Source organism: Chelonia mydas, chromosome 3 (assembly GCF_015237465.2).
Source record: "Chelonia mydas isolate rCheMyd1 chromosome 3, rCheMyd1.pri.v2, whole genome shotgun sequence".
NCBI classification, from domain to species: domain Eukaryota; kingdom Metazoa; phylum Chordata; order Testudines; family Cheloniidae; genus Chelonia; species Chelonia mydas.
The window spans coordinates 167858758-167881948 of record NC_057851.1 but is presented as its reverse complement, the minus strand read 5'-3'; the positions used below and the strand labels follow the sequence as shown (position 1 = coordinate 167881948).

At 40.5% G+C, this 23191-nt stretch overlaps 1 protein-coding gene across 6 annotated transcripts in view; it reads right to left on the bottom strand.

Annotated features, from left to right (window-relative positions):
- Positions 1 to 23191, bottom strand: part of PLEKHH2 (pleckstrin homology, MyTH4 and FERM domain containing H2) — a 121593-nt gene that overhangs the window by 31295 nt on the left and 67107 nt on the right. For 5 of the 6 annotated variants that reach the window (XM_037895828.2, XM_037895830.2, XM_037895829.2 and 2 more), the window contains 10 exons: positions 22599 to 22709; positions 21233 to 21319; positions 20559 to 20717; positions 17220 to 17300; positions 12924 to 13103; positions 11753 to 11861; positions 8150 to 8262; positions 4072 to 4251; positions 934 to 1031; positions 315 to 492 (listed from right to left, as the gene is read on the bottom strand). In XM_037895828.2, coding sequence (XP_037751756.1) covers positions 315 to 492; positions 934 to 1031; positions 4072 to 4251; positions 8150 to 8262; positions 11753 to 11861; positions 12924 to 13103; positions 17220 to 17300; positions 20559 to 20717; positions 21233 to 21319; positions 22599 to 22709 — 1296 coding nt within the window. The remainder of the gene's footprint in view (positions 1 to 314; positions 493 to 933; positions 1032 to 4071; positions 4252 to 8149; positions 8263 to 11752; positions 11862 to 12923; positions 13104 to 17219; positions 17301 to 20558; positions 20718 to 21232; positions 21320 to 22598; positions 22710 to 23191) is intronic. The other variant, XM_037895832.2, reaches the window with a different exon arrangement.

The window sequence follows — 23191 nt, the reverse complement described above, 5'->3', positions numbered from 1 at the left end:
CTCCAGACTGCTCCATTCATGTGGTTGATTGGTTAAATAAGAAAAATCAAGTGGATACTACTTCGGCAATAATGGGTTTTTAATTTTTTTTAAAGATGTTTTGCTCAAAACTTTTTCTTTTCCTGAAACACTGATCAAATCTGATCAAATTTGCCTATTCCCTTGCCAACTACCAGCAAGGAGAAATTCAAGCCGTATTTACTTTAATGCTCATAGTTCTCCCTCCTTCATCTTGGCTATCATACATAACCACTTTACCAATGTGCAAATAAAATCAGATTGGGCAAGTTAAATATCATGCTTATGAACCGTACCTGGTATATACCATTCATGAAATGCACTGGAATACTGAAGGGCAACGAGTGGTAGTAGGGATTTCTTAGAAGGGTTGAAAGGATTTCCATCCTTGATGGCCTTGCTTCTCGGTCCCCATTCTGCTGGGTTCTCTCAACACATCGCTGACAGTAAATTGCATATTTCCCAAATTCAGTTCTGTGACAAAAAGAGAAACAGGGCATGGCTCGTGAACTGATCCACTATGTGCTAAGCTGTGAGTAAACCCTCTAAAAGATCCAAATGGAAGGAGAACTCTGAGGTTTCCTTGCAATGTTTCCAACAGATTTTTCCATCAAAGGTGAGAATATAAAAGGTGTTAATCCACTGAAACTAACAGTTTTGTCAGAAATGAATTTGCCTCAGAATGTTTTGGGTAACAGCTATATTTTGTGCTTTTCATGCTTTTACATCATGTGTTCAGAATACTGTAGTGCAATTTTCAAAACAAATGATAAATTTTCCAAGTGATGCACACAAGTTATGTGTACAAATTATACTTTTGTAGCATTTGTCCACAAATATGTCAATGTTGATTTTAAAATGTATCCTAGAAGTTCCATGAGTGGGACTTGTACAGCTAGTAATACGTAGGCACACCTGGAATCGGCATTCTTCTTTAAGTGAAGTTTGAGGAGCCAAAGGAATGGGTGCTGAGGAAGGAATAGTCCAACACAGAGAGCTAACAGCTGCAAACCCTGGAAAAAAGAAAAAAACATTATTTTGGGCATCTTACAAAGTAAAATAACTTCCTGCTGTGGTGACTGATCAACAGTGCAGTTCATTGTGCAAAATGCCAGATAAAATGACAGACAATTTTATATTGGAAGGAAAAGCTCAAAACTACAGATAAAAAACTTAAATGAATTGGGATACCACCTCATCGGAAGCCCAAGATGTCTTTATCTCTATTTCCATGTCTCCCCCTCCCTGCAACTTTTTTTGGTTCAGTTTATATAAAATTCCATACAAAAAACTGCATTAAAAGAAAACTAAGGTTGCAAAGTCAATCACTAAAATGTTGGGAAATACCTGAATCAAGGTTGCCTGTGCCACCTTAATTTGGCTCCCCTGTGAGTATGCATTATACATAGTCTTTAATTACATAATTACATCCCTTTTTCCCCCACAGGACCCCTGCCTCATTCAGTGCACAGGATGAACAATGCTCACTGAATGAGCAGCTATTTGACTTTTTTTTATCCTCATTGTTCAATGTGTAGACCCAAGACTTATTTATTGCATACTATTCAAACCTACTCTGAATACAGCATTATTAATTTCCTCATGGGCTTTTTTATGGGGCTCACCACTTCACCACTGATTTACAAATATTAATGAATTTATTTTCACAACACCCTTGTGAGGTAAGGTGATATTATTATCCCTATTTTACATATGGGGAACTAATGCACAGAGACATTAATGTCAATAAAGTGTAAGATAATTTTGATGCCCACTTTGAAATGTCTATAACCTGACTTTTTTTTTTCCAGAGAACGTAGCATTTTATTTGTTCAGCTTTCATGGATTCCAGGGGCAGTTATGAGTGCCTTCACTTCTGCAGCCCAGAGGTGTCTCAAGTGGGGCACCCAGAAATGAAGAACTACATAGTAAATGAAAAAATTGGTTTAAATAACTTGTCCTGCATCAAATAGGAATTAAATCCATTTAAGGTGGCATTCAATTCCCTAAACCACAAAACCATTCCATCTCTTGCTGCAGTCCCCTCCCTCCCTCACTACGCAACCTCCAACATCTGGAACAAGTAAAGCAGGGATCCTACAGACCACAGTCTCATTCATGACACATCCTGATCCATTCCCAGATCACTAGTCGTACTGTGCACTGAATAAGGCTTGAGTACTGTGGAAAAAATAGTTTGTGACCATGTAATTAAAGACTGTATATATGCATACACTCAAGGGGGCCAAATTACAATTGCACTGAGAGTGAAAGGAAGATGGCCTCCCTGCTCTCAGGTCCTGTGCATGGCAACTCAGCTACCCATGGGTGGTGGAAGGAGCAAATGCAAGTGATGTTCAGCTCCTGCATGCCCCACATGCATGGAATATTCAGAGAATTTAGCTGCCAAACTCTAATAAGTCTCTACTGAGCACGTGCAAACAAAATTTTAGAGTCTTGTAATTTAACCAGATTTGGGGGAAAAGGCACAGCCCCAACACCAACGCAACCAAATAAATTTCAAGTCCCTGCTCCAAAACGTGCAGGCATTAGAGCATCTCAACAAAGCATTGCAAGAATTTTTTAACTTGGGTAAAATAACATATTTTTCCTTGGCCTCATTCTGAGAAACTGCTGAACATTTTTACTGAATATTTCCCACAATAAATCAGCCTGAGGCAAACACCCTCATGTGGAAAATATCAGCCCAAGTGGTTAAAGATGGCCAAGTTATAAGCAACTGAAAACAGGGACTTATAATGGAAAATATCAGGAAACCTCAACTATAGATCTACCTATAATACATTTTTCCCCCAGATTTCATTTGCTGATGCTATCCTCCTATCCAGACTCCTCTGGCCCAGGACAGATGCTGAGGATGACCTATGTGGCAGTTTCACACCTTGCCTGCAGGTTAGGTGGGAATGTTATTATTTTATCCCTCTAAGCATTTGCAGAGTTTCTTTCTCAAAGCCCATTTAGGGCATTAAGTTAATGGAAAAATTAATGGACTTCAATGGGAGATGGATCAGACTTTTATTTGGGAGGGATAGTGACATGAAAGTGTTTGAGAGAAAAAAAACGTATGTCCCCGTAATGATCTGGGACCTCAAAACATTCTCTCATCCCATTATTTTTATTTTATTAAAGCACTTTAATGTACTTTTAAAACCATTATGGAAGATTATAACAACATTTTTTTCATCCATAAAGAAAGGCCCTATCAATGAATGGTATAAGAGTGTCAAAAAAGAGAAAGGTTAAATTAACACCATCAACTGCAGTATGTGTCAATTTAACAATTTTCCAAATATACACTCAGGGTAATGAATAAAAACACATGAAGTCAATGTATTAATGAACTTTTTCCCTCATTAAATTCTCCTGTTTCTTTCCTAGCTCTCTGTGTACTGCTACTCACATGCACTACTAATCCATATCTGTACATACCACTTAGACTATAATCCCTTTTCCCCCTCTCAGTTTAATTTTTTTCCTACTTACTAATTTGAAGAACAATGAAGTTCTCCTAATAAAGCAGAGTGAAGAACCACAATTAGGTTTTACATATACATTATTTGGTATGCAGTATGTGTACAAGATCATGTGGGAGGTTGTAAGGTCAGGCAGTGGAAAGAGGATACTTGTCTTGAAAACAGGCATATTGAAGTGCATGGCCAAATGTAGGGAATTAATTGCCCCTCCTCAAGCACATTCTAAAGACAAATGTGCTGTGTGAGTTAGGGGCTGAATCTGGAATTAACTCAGGAAGAAAGACAGGCTCTCAAGGAAGCATGCAGCAGCTGATAGGAGAACCATAGGGGTCTCTGTGTTACACCTTACTTTAGCTCAAGTAAACCCACTTGTATTTGTGTTCAGCCCTTAAAAGAGATGGGGATGTTCTTTACCCTTATTCTTCTGATTTACAATAAAGCATAGCACAAAGATGTAAATTTTACCTAAGCATGCAGAGTTCTTTCCTGTACTCAATGGTCTGTCAAAGCTCTTCATTGCTCAGGTGAAGGACATTCCATTAACAGAAGTTATTCATACCTGTATTGGTCCTGCCTGGTTCTGTGGATGTCGTCGTCTTGTCTGCTTAATGAGCTGGCAGCAGATCTCATTTTGAAGCTCGGGATGTGTGAGGCAGATCTGCAAAGCACTCTGTGCCAAAGATACATGGTAATCAATGGCAGGAGAGTCAACTGCAGCATTTATAAACAACTGGCAGGTCTGGATATAAAATAATAATATGTAAGTTTATATATCAGCCTCCACCTAACCCCTTCACAGAGGTGCTTCATAACAAAAGTGCAATAATATTTAAAGCATCATGCATTAAATTAATTAAAATTTAAAAAACAAGTAAGATGCTATCACTGGAAAAATATAAGGAAAGAAGTGGGGTTCTCTACATGGCCAGATTTAAGATAAAAATACCTCTGAACAGTCTATTTTCAAATGCTTTTTTAAAATTGGGGAGGGATAAAATGAGGCAGATATCTGCAGGATGTGAATTCTACTCACTAGGAGCTATGACAGCAAAAACACCATCACCTACTGAGACATGATGAGGTGATGTCAGGCAAGTTTTCAGAAGGTTCTGAATACAGCCAGGACCTATGTACATTGTTCAGGACTTTGAAACGCAAAAGGGAAACCTCAGAATCAATCTTTTACTACTATAAAGGCAGTCAGTATAAAAACAAAACATGGGCACAACACAATCATGGCTGGTCTCTTCCTGAGAGCAGTTGCGGCGTTGCATGCCATGGCAAGGCTGCTGAACCAAGAGCAACAAACTTTAAAGGCCTCATGCAACAAACTACTAATTGACCAGAACGTTAGGATTTTTTGTTTCTTGAGTTGTATTATTTCCACATTGGGAAAGCTGTCAATGTGGGAAGGGGAGAGGAAACAAAGAGGGGAGCTATTAGGTGGCACAATGGGTCAGTGCAATAGTTCTTTAGCTCAGGAGTCCTAAGTTAAAATCTGGGCTCAAGTCCCATGAGTTTGATGGTCTCATTCTATCTCCACTTGTTCACATCACAAAAGAAGCATAATATTTTGTACTACTGGTAGTCTCTGCTCAAGCAAACTCCACTGCTGGAATAGCTAGGAGCTTCCGTAAAGCAGTGGCAATGCTGTCCTAGAAAGTTTGCATAACACCTGCCCCAGAAAGGTGGGTTCCAGTTGGTCTACATAATTAGTCCCTTGGTTACATGATCACTAAATCCACTTACAAATTTTAAACATTAATCTTGAAGGAATTATTTTAATAACCAAGACAGAAGGGAAAAACTATCAACAGATTAGATTCCTTCTATCTAGAGATCTTTAGATATATTTGACTAATTTTGATTAGCAGGAGAATAACTGAAAATGAACCCAAATGTCTTTCTTTTGATTGATACATTAGTTCTAAATCAAGTTGGGAATTAATTTAGAATCTCCAACACTAAGTTCTTTATAATGACAGTGTCACATAAGTCATCCCTTTCTAGCAAAATAACTACTTCCTGTGATAGATGTTCAGATTTGCCAAATGTAATTCAGAATGTCATTTTTCAAATAAATGTGTTTATTTGTGCTGAGGAAAGTTCATTCCCTTTTAAACTTTTGTGCTGTGGGGATGAACAAAATAAAATGGACATTTTTCTTTAAGACCCTCCTGACGTTTCAAACAAACAAGCTGGATATGCCAGTGACAGGGACTGAACAGATGGAATGTATACAATTCCTTTCTACATCTAGCCAAAAACTATCCCATATGACTTCTCAAGACAGTTTTTACTGGAAGGAACTTGGTCTTCGCAGAATTTATAATGTTAGGATAAGGTCCATGGAGAAAGAGCATTTATCCATGGAACTTGCTTTCTAACTCTTAATATATCCCTCAGCGTGCAAAGAAATGGCAGAAAAGTACTTTTTCTCTGTAACAATCATTAGCATATAGTCTGTAGCAATCTTTAGCTGCAAAAAACACATTTTTACCTATCCAACTTGAGGAGTGAAATCCAGGGGAGTTTTGTCATTGACCTAAATGGGGCTGGGCTTTTACCCAAGGACTCTGTTCTGCAATCACCTGTGCTCAAACACTGGGGTCTACCTGCACATAACAGGATAAAGACCTATCTCTTGAATTCTCTTGTCAGAGCTGCATCTTTGCAGAAGGGCAGTTGCTGTGTACTCTTTGTACTATTCTTAATAATATGATATACTTTTTTTAGGTCTAAATATTTTGAAGAATCTTACTCTGTAGTCTTCACATACATTTTATTTTATTATATATTATTATTAAAACACGTGTAGTTTTCATTTGTTCACTAAACTCAAGAAGGAAAACACAGGTCCAGCTTAGAAATGTATATGAAAGTCTTGATAATTTTTTTTTATTTTTAAAAGAAAAAGGACAATAGAAACTTTCCCTCCTAAATCCGCACTTTGAATTCAGCCAAGGTCCAAAATGAATGACAATTGTTACCATATGATTAGAGTTAATTCAAAAATTAAAACAAAAATGTGCAAAAATGATGGTTTGGGGTTTATTTGTTTTTTTGCATTTTTTTCCCATCAGAATTTTGTAAAATGTCTTCCATCTCTAGAGCTAGTTGAAAAAAAATGAAAAAAGCCACAACAATTTAATTTACTTTTTGTAGTTGTTGTTTGCTTAAAATTTACTTGAAACACCAAATTTCAGAAAATTTCAACCAGCTCTCTATCTGATGGATGTTTTGTAGCCCACAAATTTGATTATCTTAGTCTCAGTCCAAAAATCCACTATCCTCCTGGGCGCTAACTGGCAATTTTACTGATAATCTCAGCAGAAAGGCCATAAGTTAAACGGGGCTGGAGACTGAACTGCTCTCTCAACTCTAGAGATGATCTCTTCAGATTAGGGGGTGGGACAGTGTGGAGAGGCTTCAGCTAGCACTGTCCATGCCTTATCTGTTCTGAAGATAAAGACATACCTTTTCTTTCCAGGCTGTGATGGGTGTACCAACCTCACAGTGGGCCAAAAGGGGTTAATGAGAGTCTGTGGGCTCAATAAACTTCATCCTGCTACACCTGCAGTAGGTGTCAACCCTGGAGGGAAGAGTTAAAAGGGCTGAACCCAGCTCAGCTGGGGGCTGACCAAGAAGTAGAGCAGATTGTTGGCTATTACTCAGCGAGAGAAGCTTGGCTGGAGTGAGGCTGTTGAGTTGGACTGCTGGCAGACAGTGCCTCCCTGAAGGAAGGTAGGTAGGCCTGCATCAGGCAGCCCAAAGCAGTGTTGAGGGAAAGCTAGACAAGTAAGTCTACCCAGGATTCTCCATGCTGGTGAAAGAGCCTGTAGGGAGCAGGGGCTGTCTGCCAGAAGAGTAGAGAAAGCTCTTCTGCAGCAGAACCAGCTTGGTGGCAGAAAGTGCTAAGAAGCTCTGCCATAAGACTGTGGAAGAAGCTTAAGGAGAGAGCTGCTGATACACTGTGAGCCTGGGAAATGTCTGTGGGAAACCCCCAAGAGGGCAAGGTAAGAACTAGTCCAGCGAGAGAGCAAGGGGACTGTGTAGGCAGGCCTTGACTGCTTATTAAAGGGTCCCTGGACTGGAACCCAGTGAAGTGGGAGGGCTTAGGTTCCCCTACTGGCCCAATGAGGAAGGTGGAGTAAAACCCCCCTGGCAAGGGGTAAGGACTGTTGAAACCCCCTGATACCTGAGATAAGGACTACTGATTCTGGAGTTGGACTGAATAAGAGGTCAATGGACTACTCGTTGTTGGATTCTTGGCTCACCCCAGAAGGGGTGGCTAGGGTTGCCAATTTTGGTTGGATGTATTTTTGAAAGTTTCATCACATGACATAATCTTTAATTAAAGATTAATCTCTAAAGTCTCCAGGAGACTCCAGAACAGTCCTGAAGAGTTTGCAACCGTAGAGGTGGCATTATTGTGACCTGGCTGGAGGGCCAAGTTTCAAGAATCTGAACATCACAGGTGTCAGTGGAGGAGAGCCTCCTACACCACACAGAGCCACAAGGGGATGTGCTAGCTGGTGAGTCACACTCATACACAGGCCTGTTAACAGAACACCTTTAGCGAGCGAAAAAGTATCAGTCTCACACAGAAAAAAAACAAACATTTACCAGGATTTTACCTTAAATAATTTAATTGCTTCCGTTTGCAGGGCCTCTGATGGCAGTGTTGTAAGAGGGGAAGCAATTCCTTCTTTGCTGTGACAAAGAGTAGGGTGTCTCCAAATTTGAGAGGCTGAACAGATAATACATGGTCACTGCTTGCAAGGAATCATTTAAGATAATGATTTTGCATAATATCTTCCATCCAAAAGGAACATAGCTTATAAACTCTTAGTAACTGACTTTACATATGGGAATCATTTTGGCCACCAATAAAGTACAGCCAACTCCTAAAAATGCATAGGAACACTTTTAATAGTAAAGTAAGAGTCTCTCATTTGTTTGAAATTTCAGGGCAACTAAAGTAGGCAGAATCCAATTACCTATGTTGTAAAAGATCTTGGGGGGGGGGGGGGGGGGGGGAGAGTCCTGGTATTTTTAATAACTGCAGGTGTCATCAGACCTAGGTGTTGCATCTCACCTGGAAAAACATTGCTTCCCTAGCACAGTACTCCCTAACACCTTGCTAGATAGCGATTCAGCAGAAAAACAAACTCATCTGTCTTTATGACTGAATATCAATCACTACTTTTTCAGCAAAATATGTATTTGGTTTCCATTCTGACCCTCCAAACACCTAGTACAATGTATCACAGTTGAGTTGAAAGGGTCTTCCCTGTGTATTTTCCCACGTAGCCATGTTTATGGCTTTCAAATTCTGACAGGTATGGGAATGATATCACCATTCAATGCATCAAACTATTTCTTTCAGAGCTTGAGTTTTTTCCCAAGAAATCTCCCATTCAAGTATTGAACTACCTCAAATCTGATTAGTTTGAGATCACTGTTTGAAGTGGTATGCTCCATTGTGTGTGTCTCTAATCAAAACAGTACATTCAAGGTAGGCAAGTCTGGTACAACTCCTGTTCACTTGGCTCATTGTTTCCAAGGTTCATATCCCAATGATAAGTTCCTACATAAAGTTATTTTATTTTAGAAAAGTCGATACCATAAGGCTCTGCTTAGAAGAGTTTCAGAAGTCACATTTCTGGCCCAAGAGGCTCAACAAGACCAACTGCCAGTATACTTCTGAACACCAGAATCTAGCCACTAGCGTGATTTAACTTGCCTGGACTAGTCGGGCACAAGAACTCAAGCATCTTCTTTCCTTATGTGTGGGAAGTGACTTACACTCAGGAGATGCTAGGGACTAAATAAATGAAAAAGTATAGCAAGCTATGCTACTGTGACATACTATGAACAAGAGAACAGTGCTGATATACTGTAGAGGACTCAGAACATCGCCACTTTCCTTGTTGATTGCCTTAAGGGCAGCACACACATTCTCCTTTTGCTTTACAAGACTCTGTTAAAAGCTATTTTTTTTAGGCTTTAACTAGTTAAGTGTAGACACCCAACATACATTCTCGCTCGTGTTGTCTAATATCAGCAAGTTTAGGGCCTGATCCTGAAAATGCTAACTCACATGAACTAATCCTTATTCCCATATATAGTCCCACTGATTTAAATGGAACTACTCACAAGGATAAGGTCCACAGATCAGTCTCAGCATTTGTAACAGCAGATGCCCCAGTTAAGTACATTTTTCCACAGACTTTAGAGCAGCGGTGGGCAACCTGTGGCCCATGGGCCGCACGTGACTGGTTGGTAATCCGCTGGCGGGCTGCGAGACAGATTGTTTACACTGACCATCCGAAGGCACGGCCGCCCACAGCTCCTAGTGGCTGTGGTTGGTTTGCTGTTCCCGGCCAATGGGAGCCGCAGGAAGCGACAGCCAGCCCGCATCACTTTCCGCAGCTCCCATTGGCCAGGAACGGTGAACCACAGCCACTGGGAGCTGTGGGCCGCCGTACCTGCAGTCAATGTAAACAAACTGTCTCGCGGCCCACCAGTAGATTACTCTGACAGGCCACATGCGGCCCGCAGGTTGCCCACCACTGCTTTAGAGACTGAGTGTCTACAGCTGAGCTAGAGATATTTAAATAAATTAAAAACTCAGTTTCTATTTCCAAATACAACAATGTTTTGGCCATAAGGAACAAGATGTAATTCTGAATTTGGGCAGACAGACACATATCATAAAGCTTCAGCTCATTTTTGACTCTTCATGGGAGACTATTGTGTAACTTGCTCATGCTTGATCCTGCTGCAGCAGCACCGTGTGGGGGCAAATGGCCATTTCTCCAAAATCTATGTCTACCCCACTTTAGTGCAGGAGTGGGTTTATTTTGGCAAGGTGAAATTTCTGCCATGAGTACTCAACCTGCTTGCTTGTTGGCAAGAAGAGAAGTGACTCAACAGTCCTTTGTTTAATAAAACCTACTTCTTTTATGGCACTTTCAATCAGTAGATATGAAAGCACTTTACAAAGGAGGTCAGTATCATTACTGCCATTTTAGAAATGGGGAAGCAGAAGTACGAAGAGGGGAAGTGACTGGCCCAAGGTCACCCAGCAAGACAGTGGCAGAGCCAGGAATAGAATCCAGGTGTCCTGTGCTTCCCTTTCTCCCTATACAACACCTCAGAAGAGCCTCACATTTATTTTAAGTCTCATAGAGGAAACAGGCTGGAATGGGTACTGTTGGTATGATGTTCAAGGGCTGAAATAGTCCTATCTTTGTAGGTTGCAAGTTTTCCCCTACTGCCCTTCTGTTTAGCAGAATCATCATGCTATTGTCTGTGTCAAGACTAAAACTTTAATGACTTCAGTGAACCATAATTTATGTAATGTAATGTTTTGTAATTCTGACTGGCAGTAGTGGAGCCAGGTTTTGAGCACTTGGAGCGGGGGTGGAGGGGAAGGATAGGTATTGGTGGTGCCACCTTCAGTTATACCTACTGGCTTGAAAATGTACCACACATTGACCTAAAGGCTGCTGGGGAGACACTTGCCTCCCCCTATTATCTCCACCACTTCCAAGAGAAAGGGTGCTAGTACTAAATCATCTACAGAGTTGTAGCCCTGGTTTGCATTTACAAGGCCTTCTGTGTTCAGACCCTGATGTAAACAAACAAGTAGCACTTCTTACTGGGCCAACAGATCTCTGAAAGATTTGGAGCCCTTTGACCCTGCAGGCAGCACAGGTAGTCTAAACCAACCATCTCTACTAGTCACCTAGATAGCAGTGTCCTAACTCATTAGCAACCAATAAATATAACCCCATCAGTAGCACATTATAGGAACGTCAAGAACTTAAAGTATATTAAAATGGATGGAAAGTTCTAAGGGGTCTTGGCCCCTTTTGTGGTTAATTCACTTTTGTGGTTAATTCATATTAAAATTGGAAGACAAAAGGCCAAAAAATGCCTATTATGGAGCTCTTGCTTCTCCGTGAATAAAGTGTTTTGAATGTCTGTAAATGTCTAAGGTCTTTTCTACTGAAACCTAGTGACTAAACATTTACTGTTCATGAAAAACATGCTCTGAATTAACAAACTGACTATATCAAAACACAAGTATTAAAAGCACTGGAAGCTCTGCCTACAACTATAACTTCACTTTTGATATATACAAAAAAGAGTGACAAATTTGGGACAAATACACTTGGAATATAGTCGATCAGATAAGTATTAAGATTATGTGGAACCAGAAATAAACTTACTGTGCTCCCCTTCCACATTTAACAGTTTGCAAACAAGCTGTTCAAATTCTGATCCAACATTTACATTGGTGCTCCCAGCAGCCACAGTCAAATGATAAAGCCAAGTGTCCTACAAGACAAAAACAAACAGAACCCAATCATCATTCCAAGCAGATTTTTGAGAGTTTAAAATTAAATATTTTATTGAAATTTTCCAAAACAAAGAACTTCAAAAATATTTATTTTCAAAAATTCTACAGATGAATTTGGCACTCATGAAGAATATCAATTGCTTCATACACACAAATTCTCAAGAAAGCTTAGCCAAAACATCTTAATCCTGACTTGCAGCAAGCTTTCTAGTCTACATATAGGTGTCTTTTGAGCAGAAAGTGCACTCAAGCCAGATGCGATGAATGTTCAATAGAGACTAGGAAGAGGGCACGCACCTTATTTTTTTCACATGTAGTTAAGACAAAATTTAAATGACTGAAAACTGAATTGCAGGGCACTAACTCACTAAACCACTGAGTCATCTTATAAGAAAGCTTTTCTCCCCACCTCAGAGTAGTGTTATACCTTCCTGTGAAGGCCCAAGGATTTCCCCTTGTTTTACTTCCCTATCCCTGATCAAGGCCTTATATTAAAATCACCATTCATTTTAGCCAAGGAGAGCAGAACTGAGCCAGTGATCATCGAGAGATGCAAAGTATTCCCTCCTCTCCTCTCTAAGAGGCAAATATGATGTCTTTGTATTAATTATTGCCCTTCCCACCTGGGGAATAAGATCAGGAATCAAAATGAGGTCTACAAGACTGTTAAAACTTTTATTTTATAATGTTCTGAAATAATCTCTCTCATATTATTCCTGTTAGTCTTCCCCTTAGTGTACACTAGTTACCATTACTGCAGAAAATGGGGCGTAAGGATAGGAGTCCCCACAGGAAAATCTACTGATATTTTCCAGATACCTTAAATGGGCTCAGTTAACTATAGTGATCACTCAAACTCTGATAAGTATGTGTAAAAGTGTGACCATTTGTCTGTTAGATCAGACCACCTTCTAGATGGTCTAGCAGAAAAGCCCCTTGTCTCTGACTGTCCACATCTTACTCACTGTAGAAAATGTTCATAACAGTACCATAATTACAGCTGTCTTACTGAAACTTAAGAGATAGGGTACATTTACTACCTTCTCATGTTTGGATCCTATAAGAAGATAGGTAGGTCCTTGCTCTTTAGGATGGATAACAATGGTATAATGTGTTGATAATAGACTGCGACCACTGGCCTCATAATCTTCATCTGAATCACAGGACCTGTCAACTTCTTCAACTTTAGCCTCCCAAAGCTTGATTTGACCCAGAGGAAACTAAAAGTAAATATAAGAAATAGTCAGGGAGCAAATATACATCTTGGATAACATCAGTTTTACAGTTTTTGATCTACAAATGAAGAGAAACTGATAAACTAGAATCAACATGTTTTGAACGTTTGACATTGGGAAAGTCCATAAAATTCTATTCTTTTAATGTCACTAAGAACTGTAGCATAAGCCACCTTCCCAGTTTACAATCCCGGAGGAGAGGAAGCGTGATCTTGTCATTAAAGCACAGTCCTAGGAATAAGAAGACTTCAGTTCTATTCCCACCTCTGCTACAATATTTCTACAGGATATATTGTTCTTGATAGTTGCACATGGAATGCGCAACCTATCTGACACAATAGGTCTTGTCTCTGGGAGATGCAACCCTTGAGATATCCCAGGCCCAATCCATTTGACGATTCTCAAGCTCAAGACCAGGATGCTGAATTTAAACTTAGGGCATCTCTACGTGTGCAGTGGCGAAGCTGCACTGATGCAGCTGCGTCGCTGCAGCACATCTGGTGAAGATACTCGTATGTCGACAGGAAAGCTCTCCCCCGTCGGCATAATAAAACCACCTTCGCAAGTGGCAAAAGCTCTCCCACCGACATAGTGCTTTCCACACCGACGTTTATGTGGTGTAACTTATGTCACTTAGGGGGGTGGTTTATTCACAGCCCAAGCAACGTAAGTTCTTTCAACATAAGCTGTAGTGTAGACATAGCCTTAATCTCGTATTTGATGGGGCGTCACTGTGGCAACTGGAGCATCACTATTGCTGCCATTGGATCCTTTTCAGTGTCTTCAGTTTAATTCTCAGGTATAGTGGATTGCAGTATTTAAGCCTGGAGGTTACAAATGCATATATGACTATGGTCAAGTCCTCCTCTGTCAGGATGGATCTAGTCTATCAGTCAGCTGTCGGTGAAAGAAGCAGTTTTTCATAGGTGTAACTATGTGGGCACCCACTATCAATGAGGAATACTGAAGGACACAAATACTACATACCATTTTCACAATTAGCAGGTGGACTTATGCCCTCTAAAGAGGATGATGATATCATGCTGGCTAGTTTCTTGAAAGATCTCCCTTTCCTAACCTTTGTCTGGAGTATCATTTGTGTACTGCTGTTTATCAAGGCTGTGGTGTCTTAAGACCATATATTTAATATGATGGGTGAGGGAAATGAGACTTGAGGAACTTTCACAGATTAGGGATTTGGTGTCTGAGGAGCATCTTCCCATCACGCTGAGCTGAGTCTGATAGAAAGGACAGGAACCATTTCAGTGTGCTGCCACATACACCCGCTAAGAATTTGAGATAAGCCAGCACAACTTCATGGTCTACGGTGTCCAGTGCTGTGGAGAGATCCAGCAAAAAGAGAAGGGATATTTGTCCATGACCAAGAGCAGGTTGTGCACCATATTTATGGCACATTATTGGGTGGGAATGTTTTTTAAATATCACCAGAGACCAGGTGTAGTTGATGCTGACTCTTTGCCAGCTTCTCAATAATCTTGTTAATAAACTGGAGATTAGGTACTAGGAAGTAGCTGGCAAGTTTGATTGCATCAAGAATTGTCTTCTTGGATACTGATTAGAAAATGAATGTTTTAACATGGGTGGTAAGGTATCCCCTTTGAAGAAGGCATTGGCTGTTAGTGAAGGATGCAGATTTCTTGGTTGTTCTTCACTAACCAGAATGAACATGGGTCAAAGATACATGTGCTTGCTTGCCTTTCCTGTAGTGCTTCTTAATTTCTTCCTTTATGAACCGGCCAAATTCTGAGAAAGGGGCTGTTTAATCCTAAGGTTCAGAGATGCCATCTCAGTTCCAAGAAACCTTTGCTATGAAGTACTTGTGCTAAACAGTATTTTTATTAAACTTAAATTAGGTTTACAAGAATCTGTGCTGACAGATGATTTCAGTTAGTGTAATCCTTCTCCATTGTTTGGCACATGGTTTTCAAAACAATAATGCTATTTTGAATCCTTTTAACCAAATGGACTCCATTAATGTAACATATACAGCAGTTTACATTACTGAATGCCTCACAGGCTCTTTATTTCTATACACACATTCCATTGTAATATAAACATGTTTTCAGTTAGCAACTCCTCGAATATTGAAAAATAAATCAGTTTTGCCTTTGCATATGCAGTACTTTTAAAGCACATTCTGCTTATAAAAGCTGCACTTCCTCCATATTACCATCTAATAAAATAGTTGTTCATTTTGGTTTAAAAAACTGCAGTAAAACTTACCCAAATGTTAGACAACTATTTATGAAGAGCCAGCTAACTGCCTATGTATTTCTAAAGGTCCTGCTCACAAGGAATAATTTTCAAAGATAAGAACTTGAAAATGCTTGTACTTTAAACATACAGATTTCTTACTATAATTGAGGTGGAAACCAATTTGTCATCAAATCTCAGTCAATGTTTACACTGAAAATGTAAACATACCTTTTCTTAGTAGCTTCTCTGTAAAATGAGTTGGAAATTAATATTCTGAAATGAAAGTTCTACTGGATTTTGGAAAATTATAGAACTGTTATACTTTCAAAGAGTAATATTAAATAAACAAAAATCCTGAAGTATAGCTTATTACTACTTGTTACAATGTACAGTACCGTAAATAAGCACTACTTTACCAGTTTAAATTTTCCACTTGCCTTCAGTGACATTACTCACACTGCAAAATTACTCATATGCCTTAGTGTTGCTAGGATCTGGCCCTAAATCAAGAACAAACAGCAGGAGGCATCAGGGAGAAGAAGAAAAAGGGAAGGATGATGGAGAAAACAATATGCCAGATATAAAGCCCAGTGAAATCACTATTAAGCCTGACATGGTTACATGCTTGTTTAGAAGGATAAGGTATATGTACACCGGAAGTAACAATGGAGGTTCTCTGTGCTGCTTCTACTATTATTATTTTAATGATTTAATGGAGTCAATACACAGTCAACTGGCTATTGAGTTTAACTTTAATTAGGTTTGAAGTGAGTGAAATAAAATATACTAAAACTCAGCGGTTAACAATAAGACTGCTCAGATATCACCAAAATCCCCATTTTCCATCTCAGCAATGGAGATGTTTGGTCAGACCAGTGGGAGAATGCACTGCCCCAGAACGGGGGGGTGGGGCGGCATATTTCTGAGAAATGCTCCCCCATCTCAACAGGCGATGAGCTGCAATACTGGTTGGACCAGAAAAATGGATGCATCACTTTCAGAACGCGGGAACGGAGTAAAGCATGTGACTATAGATGGAGGAGCTGGGCCCCTCCTCTTCCTTGGGTTCTTGCATCCCACTGGCTGTTTGTGGGAGAGTGGGAGCTGACTGGCCCCTGCACTCCCCCTCCCAACAACCAAAACTTCCCCCCAGTCATCCTGAGTCCCTTGCCTCTTCAGCTGCCCTGCCCGACCCCAGGAACTCAACAAGTGCCCTGCCCTCCCTTTAGTTGTAGACAGTGAACTATGCTCCCAAAAAACAGACACTCAGTCAAACCCACAGCATCTTGGAATCAGGAAGGATTTTTTCCCCACTGGGCCAAATAATTGGCAGTGGTCCAGTTGGTTTTTCACTTTCCTTGCAGCACTGTGAAGGCACAAGTGGGGTAAAGAAGACGACTTGGATGTCCGTATATTGAGGGATAAAATAGGAAGGTTCGACTTGTTGCAACATGAGGCTGAAGTACAGGACAGATAAAGGCCTAAAGGGCCAGCTGCAGAGATCAATGAGACTGAAGATTTATGCTGGTGGACCTGTAAGGAGAAGAGGAGACCTGAAGTCTTTGTAGACCGAAGTCCCCCCTTTAGTACCCTGAACCGCCCTCAGGGGTGAAAGGTGAGAGGACTTTAGAAGTGAGCTAAGTCCAGGGGGGTAGGCTGAAGAGTCTACCCTCAGTTATTTGTTCTATGGTAGGAGCCTGTAACCCTGCACTAGGCTCAGTTAAATGACTGGCATGAGATGGGTAGGCATATACTATTCATAACCAGTGTTACTTAATAAAGTTGCAGCCTCTCGATTAAAAATCCACCCTAGTGTCTATCTTTCATTCACCTGAGAGTCCTGAGCAAACAAGTCACTTTATTTTAACCATTAGAAAGACATACCTTATCTTCTTGACTACGGAAATAGTAAAGAGTTTTTCCAACCAGAGTACACCACACTCTTTTGGAGTATCCATGTTTCACCTGAAATTACAATATAGTTAAGTACATATTATTTTTAATGTAAAACTTTTTTCTGAGATGGGCCCAACCAGTGAAGCTTAGATACATATTTCAATTTCTCAGAATTCTGATGGCTGGAATAAAGAATTCCTGTAAAACATTAATATAAATATAAAAATTTGAAGCTGCATGACTTTCTGTATTACAGGCATTAGAATTAAAGCATAACAGGCCTGATTCAAAGCCCATTCAAGACAGCAGTAGTCTTTCCATTGGCTTTGGATCAGGTCCTACATAGAAAAAGCTGAAGAAATAAAAATTGGAGGGGACACTCATAAACTACTACAACTAATGGTAATTAGAACTCTTATAGTGCCTTACACCCAAGAATTTCCAAGCACTTCATGAAAATTAAGTATCAAAACCCATATAAGGAAGGTAAGTCTTAACATCCCCATTTTACAGCGGAGTAAAAGCAAAGGCACAGAGAGATTAAGTTATGTCACACAATAAGTCAGCAACGGTCAGGAGTAGAAGCTGAGAGTCCTGACCACCAAGTTCTCTGCTTTAATCACCAAATCAGATTCCCGCCCATGCTAACTTTGACTAACATCATTCCTTTGAAGAGATGAAAACTGGCTGGTGAATGGAGTGGGATAACTGAGAATAAAGTGCATTGTTGCCTGCTTCCCCCCAGGTCCATTGAGTAAATTAGCACAAGGTAGTGCTAAGTGAGTGCATCTAGCACTCAAGAAGTCTGGTTATAACACAACAGCCATGGGAGCTGAAATGAAGTTCCCCTTTATTCCACACTTATGAAGTGGCATCACTAGCTTTTTGAATGGGGAAAAACATTTTAGAACAGTCTCTAGCAGTAAGGTTATTGTCCCATAACTGCACAGATTAGGACAGATAGTTTCCTCATTCCTACCCATTCAGTTCTCATTAAACCATTGTAAAGAATAAAACAGACACCAGTACAATTTTTTTCAGAGACAGCAGTGAAACATAATGCTTTCTCACTGACATCACTGAAATAAAGGGATGCCCTTTCATTGATGTGACCTAGCTGGGAAATCATTACACTGGCTCAATGATTAACTTTTTAATTTATTAAATATTTCAAAACTTTATATTTCTAAATAAATAAGGTAAGACAGTCTTGTATTCACTCATAAGTATCTACTGTAATTGATATTCTATTTATGATCAAAAACAGCTGGTTTTAGAAGAGCATATGAAGTGACTGTATTCATGAAACCATGAACTTGAAAATCTTCTTTGTTTGTACCTAGTATAGTTATAAGACAAATACACCTGAAAAATAGGTAGAGAAAAAAGTTGTTCATCTTTATTTTTTCATGTTTGCTTTGTGAATTAGACAGCATTTGGTCTACAATCAATTTAAAAAGTTAAAATCCTAAAAAATCTGTTTTATATAAATTTTAATGGAAATATTAAAAGAATCTATGCCTTACTGTAAAAGTAAAGGAAATTAAACAAGAATAAAAGAAAAGCTGCAGTTCTAATTTAAACCTATAAAAGCAAACCAATTCCTCTTGTTCTGTTAATGCTTTAAAATTACAATTATAAACAAATTCCACCACCACCACAAGAAAACCCTTAATGGATTTGAATAAGCCTTGGTAAAAGTTAATTGCTGGAAGGCTTCAGTAGGCTGTCGTAGCAAATAAATTATACTCATAAGTACAAAATACTGATGACGCTGAGGAGGAGGCACTTTGCTGTGAAACAGCTATTGTTAAAAGGAACAGAAGAATTGATTCATCTTTAAATTTAAGCTATTTTAAATTAAGAATGGAAAGTGCAGTTTGTACCACAGTGTAACACTAAACTGAATTCAAACAGGGTAGAGAATCTGCATACCAAGTGATAAAAATAAGGAAGGTCTAGAATACATTCGTACAGATCAACATTACACTTTCACTGACTTTGCTATCTTAAAAACAGAAAGCCCCATCCTGGTACTTCAGGCACTAGGCTCAGAATTTTCAAACACAGCTGACTAACATTACCTACATCCATGTTTAGGGTACTTAAATGAGCAGTCTGATTATTTTTTCCCAGAGGTGCTGAGTGTGAGACCCAGATTTTAAAAAATTGACCTAATTTTCTGATTACTAGGTAAATAGATTGGGTCAGATTCTCTGCTGTGCCCCAGCCCCTTTGTGCTGCTCTGGAGGTGCAAAGGGACAGGAAAACAGCTCGATATGGCCAGCTGATCACTTTCCCGGCATAACGGTGTACACAACTAGTGCAGAACTAGGTCCTGCACCACATCCCCACCCAACCCTGATACTGGTGGCATCAGGAGCATGTACATGACGGGATCATGCTGAGCTCTGGCTGTCCCCACCTCATGTATACTCCCTTGAGACAACTGTCAGCTGAATCTCTGCCATTAAGGGCTTTTCCATTAGTACTGACACAATACACAAACATATAGCATATTTAATAAGAAGCTGGAAGGTGTTTCATTCTCCACAGATCAGAGGAGAACCTAAAGGTGAAGCCCCTGGTAAACTGCAATAGTTTCTACATTCCTGTGAATACATTAATGATACACAGTCCAAGAGAAACATCTAAATCTGATGAGTAAATTAACCTTAACATAGTATATTCCCTCACTCTACACACTATCCTCATTATCTTGAAATATCTTGTTTTGACTGCTGATGTTGGAAAAGAGAGAGTGCCTCTTACACAAATGTTTAAATTGAGGCATGTGCTGAATCAGGGCCCTAATGATGTACAAACAGAATTCAGCATGGAAGGTAGCGAATCAAGTGGCCAAATGAAAAAGACTTGCCAACTTAGATTTTTATTATGGTACAAGAGGAGTAGGCAGTCCTTCTGGTTTATTTACATTGTAAGAGACGCAAACCTAATAGCACGTCTACTTTAATCTATTTACTCTTATGCTAAATATTTATAGTACATGTACTTTTGGACTTTAATTTTGGGTGTCCCTCAAATAGCACTTTTGCAAAATCACACAAGGGTCAATGCCAAATACTGCAGCCAACTTAGATACTACTGTACAAAGAAGTCCCTGTTAAAGATCCAATTATGCTCCTGTTGAAACCAACTGGAGTTTTGCCATTGACGTCAATGGAAGGACTGGTTACTAAAATTAGTTTACTACAGGTGTTTTATACAGTTCTTGTTGCCTTTTTTCACTTAGAGATATTAAGCAGAAATATTTTTAAAAATAAAACCAGAATAAAAATACTTTGTTAGGGAAATAAGTGTCCCTACCTTGGTCAGCAATCCTTTCATGGCTGGCTTCACATCAGGCTGTATGAAAAGTGGACTAGCAGCCTGAACTTTAAGAACATTCTGCAGTACTTTGATCCACTCTTCTAAGATGTTTGGCGAATCTGCAGTCAGGTAGTATGTTCGTTTTTCTGTGATCAACTAAATAGTGACAGAAAAGATGCCTTCAGTTCTAGGAATATGGTGCATTTCAACTTATTTAAAACAATACACTTATTTATAAATACAAAATATTTGCAACATTTTTACTGTCAATTTTCAGAGTAGAACCGCTTAATGGCCATGCAGAGCAGGCGGCCCCATAGTTGATGAGATCTCATTTGAAAGATCCCCCTATAGTAAATTACATGGAATTCATTTTACCTAAGTTGGAATCACAACTGGTGGCATGTGAACCTGTGGTTTCAGAGTGTTTGGAGCACAAAGCCATTCCCTCTGGGTTACATGTTACAGGTAACAATCCTACCTTGACAAGAATATGAAAAAGATAATCCTATATAGTCTTTTCCATCTCCAGTTTCTATGATTGAAACAATCCCTCCCCCCTCAGATGGAGGGCACTGACTGCCTCCAAAAGGAGACATATTTGGAGGAAGGGTCACTTTTAGGGGTGGAAAGAGACGACCCTCTAAAAATACAAGGAGACAAGGAAGCACCTGAACTGTTTGTTTTCCATCACCTCTTACAATGTGGCTGGATACGCTTAACTCAATTTGACCTTGTGGCTTTCGAATTACATCACTCTATGTGAAAGAATGGGAAAAAAAGGATTATTCATCTGTAATAGTAATACAATACTGGTATAACACATTTAATTCTTGATCACTGAAAACATCCAGCACCTAGGACGGGGCAGGCAAACAGACCATTTAATCCAGCCCTCAGCTCCTGCCAGGGAGCAGGATCAGGTTGCCCTGCTCCAGCCGGAGAGCAGGGTCAGGGGCTTGCCCCACTCCGCGCAGCTCCCAGGAAGCAGCCGGCATCACTCCCCCTCCAGCTCCTACATAATATGTGGAGGCATGGCCAGGTGGCTCTGCGCGCTGCCCTGTCTGCAGGCACTGCTCCCGCAGCTTCAATTGGTTGCGGTTCCCGACCAATGGGAGCTGCAGGGGTGGCACCTGTGGACGGGGCAGTGCACAGAGCCACCTGGCTGCACCTCTGAGCCAGAGGGGGGACATGCCACTGCTTCTGGGAGCTGCTTGCAGTAAGCGCCGCCCAGAGCCTGCACCCCTGAGCCCTCCCCCCGAGACCCAATCCCCTGCCACTGCCCTGATCTCCCTCCCGCCCTCCGAACCCCTTGATCCCAGCCCAGAGCCCCCTCTTGTACCCCAAGCCTGTGATCCCCAGCCCCATCCCAGAGCCCTCATCCCCCCTGTGCCCCAACACCCTGATCCGCCTCCAAACCCATTGGTCCCAGCCCGGAGCACCCTCCTGCACCCCAAACTCCTCATCCCTGGCCCCACCCCAGAGCCCGCACCCCCAGATGGAGCCCTCACACCCCTCCCCTGCACCCCAGCCCCCTGCCCTAGTCCTGATCCCCCTCCCACCATCCGAATCCCTTGGTCCCAGCCTGGAGCCCCCTCTAGTACCCCAAACCCCTCATGCCCAGCCCCAACTCAGAGCCCTCTCCCCCCTGTACCCGAACCCGGAGCCTCCTCCCACACCCTAAACTCCTCATTTCTGGCCCCACCTCAGAGCCCACACTCTCAGCCAGAGCCCTCACCCTATCCCGCATCCATACCCCCTAATTCCGTGAGTATTCATGGCCCACCATACAATTTCCATACCCCGATGTGGCTCTCAGGCCAAAACGTTTGCCCATCCCTGACCTAGCAGGTACAGTGCCCTGAAATCCCATAAGATAAAAGTTGAGGGTGCTCAACACTTTGAGGAACTGGGCTCTTTATTATGAAACGTTTAATTTAATGTATTCAAATGAAGAAATTTATTTTTCCATCTGGCAATTTTAGAGTCGTTTAGAGGAATCAGGAACTAAACAGCAAACACATTACTCATACTCACCGGAGATTTGTAGTACAATAACTCACCGCCTTTGAGCACAAACCATCGTCGTTTCCAGGTTTTTACTTTGCCACCCATTTTTAACAAATATCCAGATTTTTCCAATGGCTCCTGATTATTTAAAATAAAAAATAAGGGATGTAATATATTATAACAAGGTATTTTGCCAAAGAAAAAAATGCCTGCATGGTAAATAATAATTATTACAATACTTTACCTTTTTATAGTAGAAAGATCCAGTTTTTACATGCATTAAGATTCATGAGAGACAAAAAAAGTAGTTTCCCTATTTTACAGTTAGACAGAGGTACAGAGGTACAGAGATTTGATGCACAGTAAGAGCTAAGAACAGAACCCAGGACTCCTGATTCCCAGACCCAGGCTTTAAGCATTATACAACATTTTAATTAAATAATTATAAAAACCATTCCACATAAAGCTTGTCATTTTAAAAATATATATGCTCAACCCCTAACTTCTGGCCTAACTGACTGAACAGTCCCAGAGAATTGTAATTCCGCAGCTGCACACCAACACATCTTTAGTGCAAACGCCAGCAAAACAAAGCTCAGGGTTTGCTCTTTGAGAAAAGT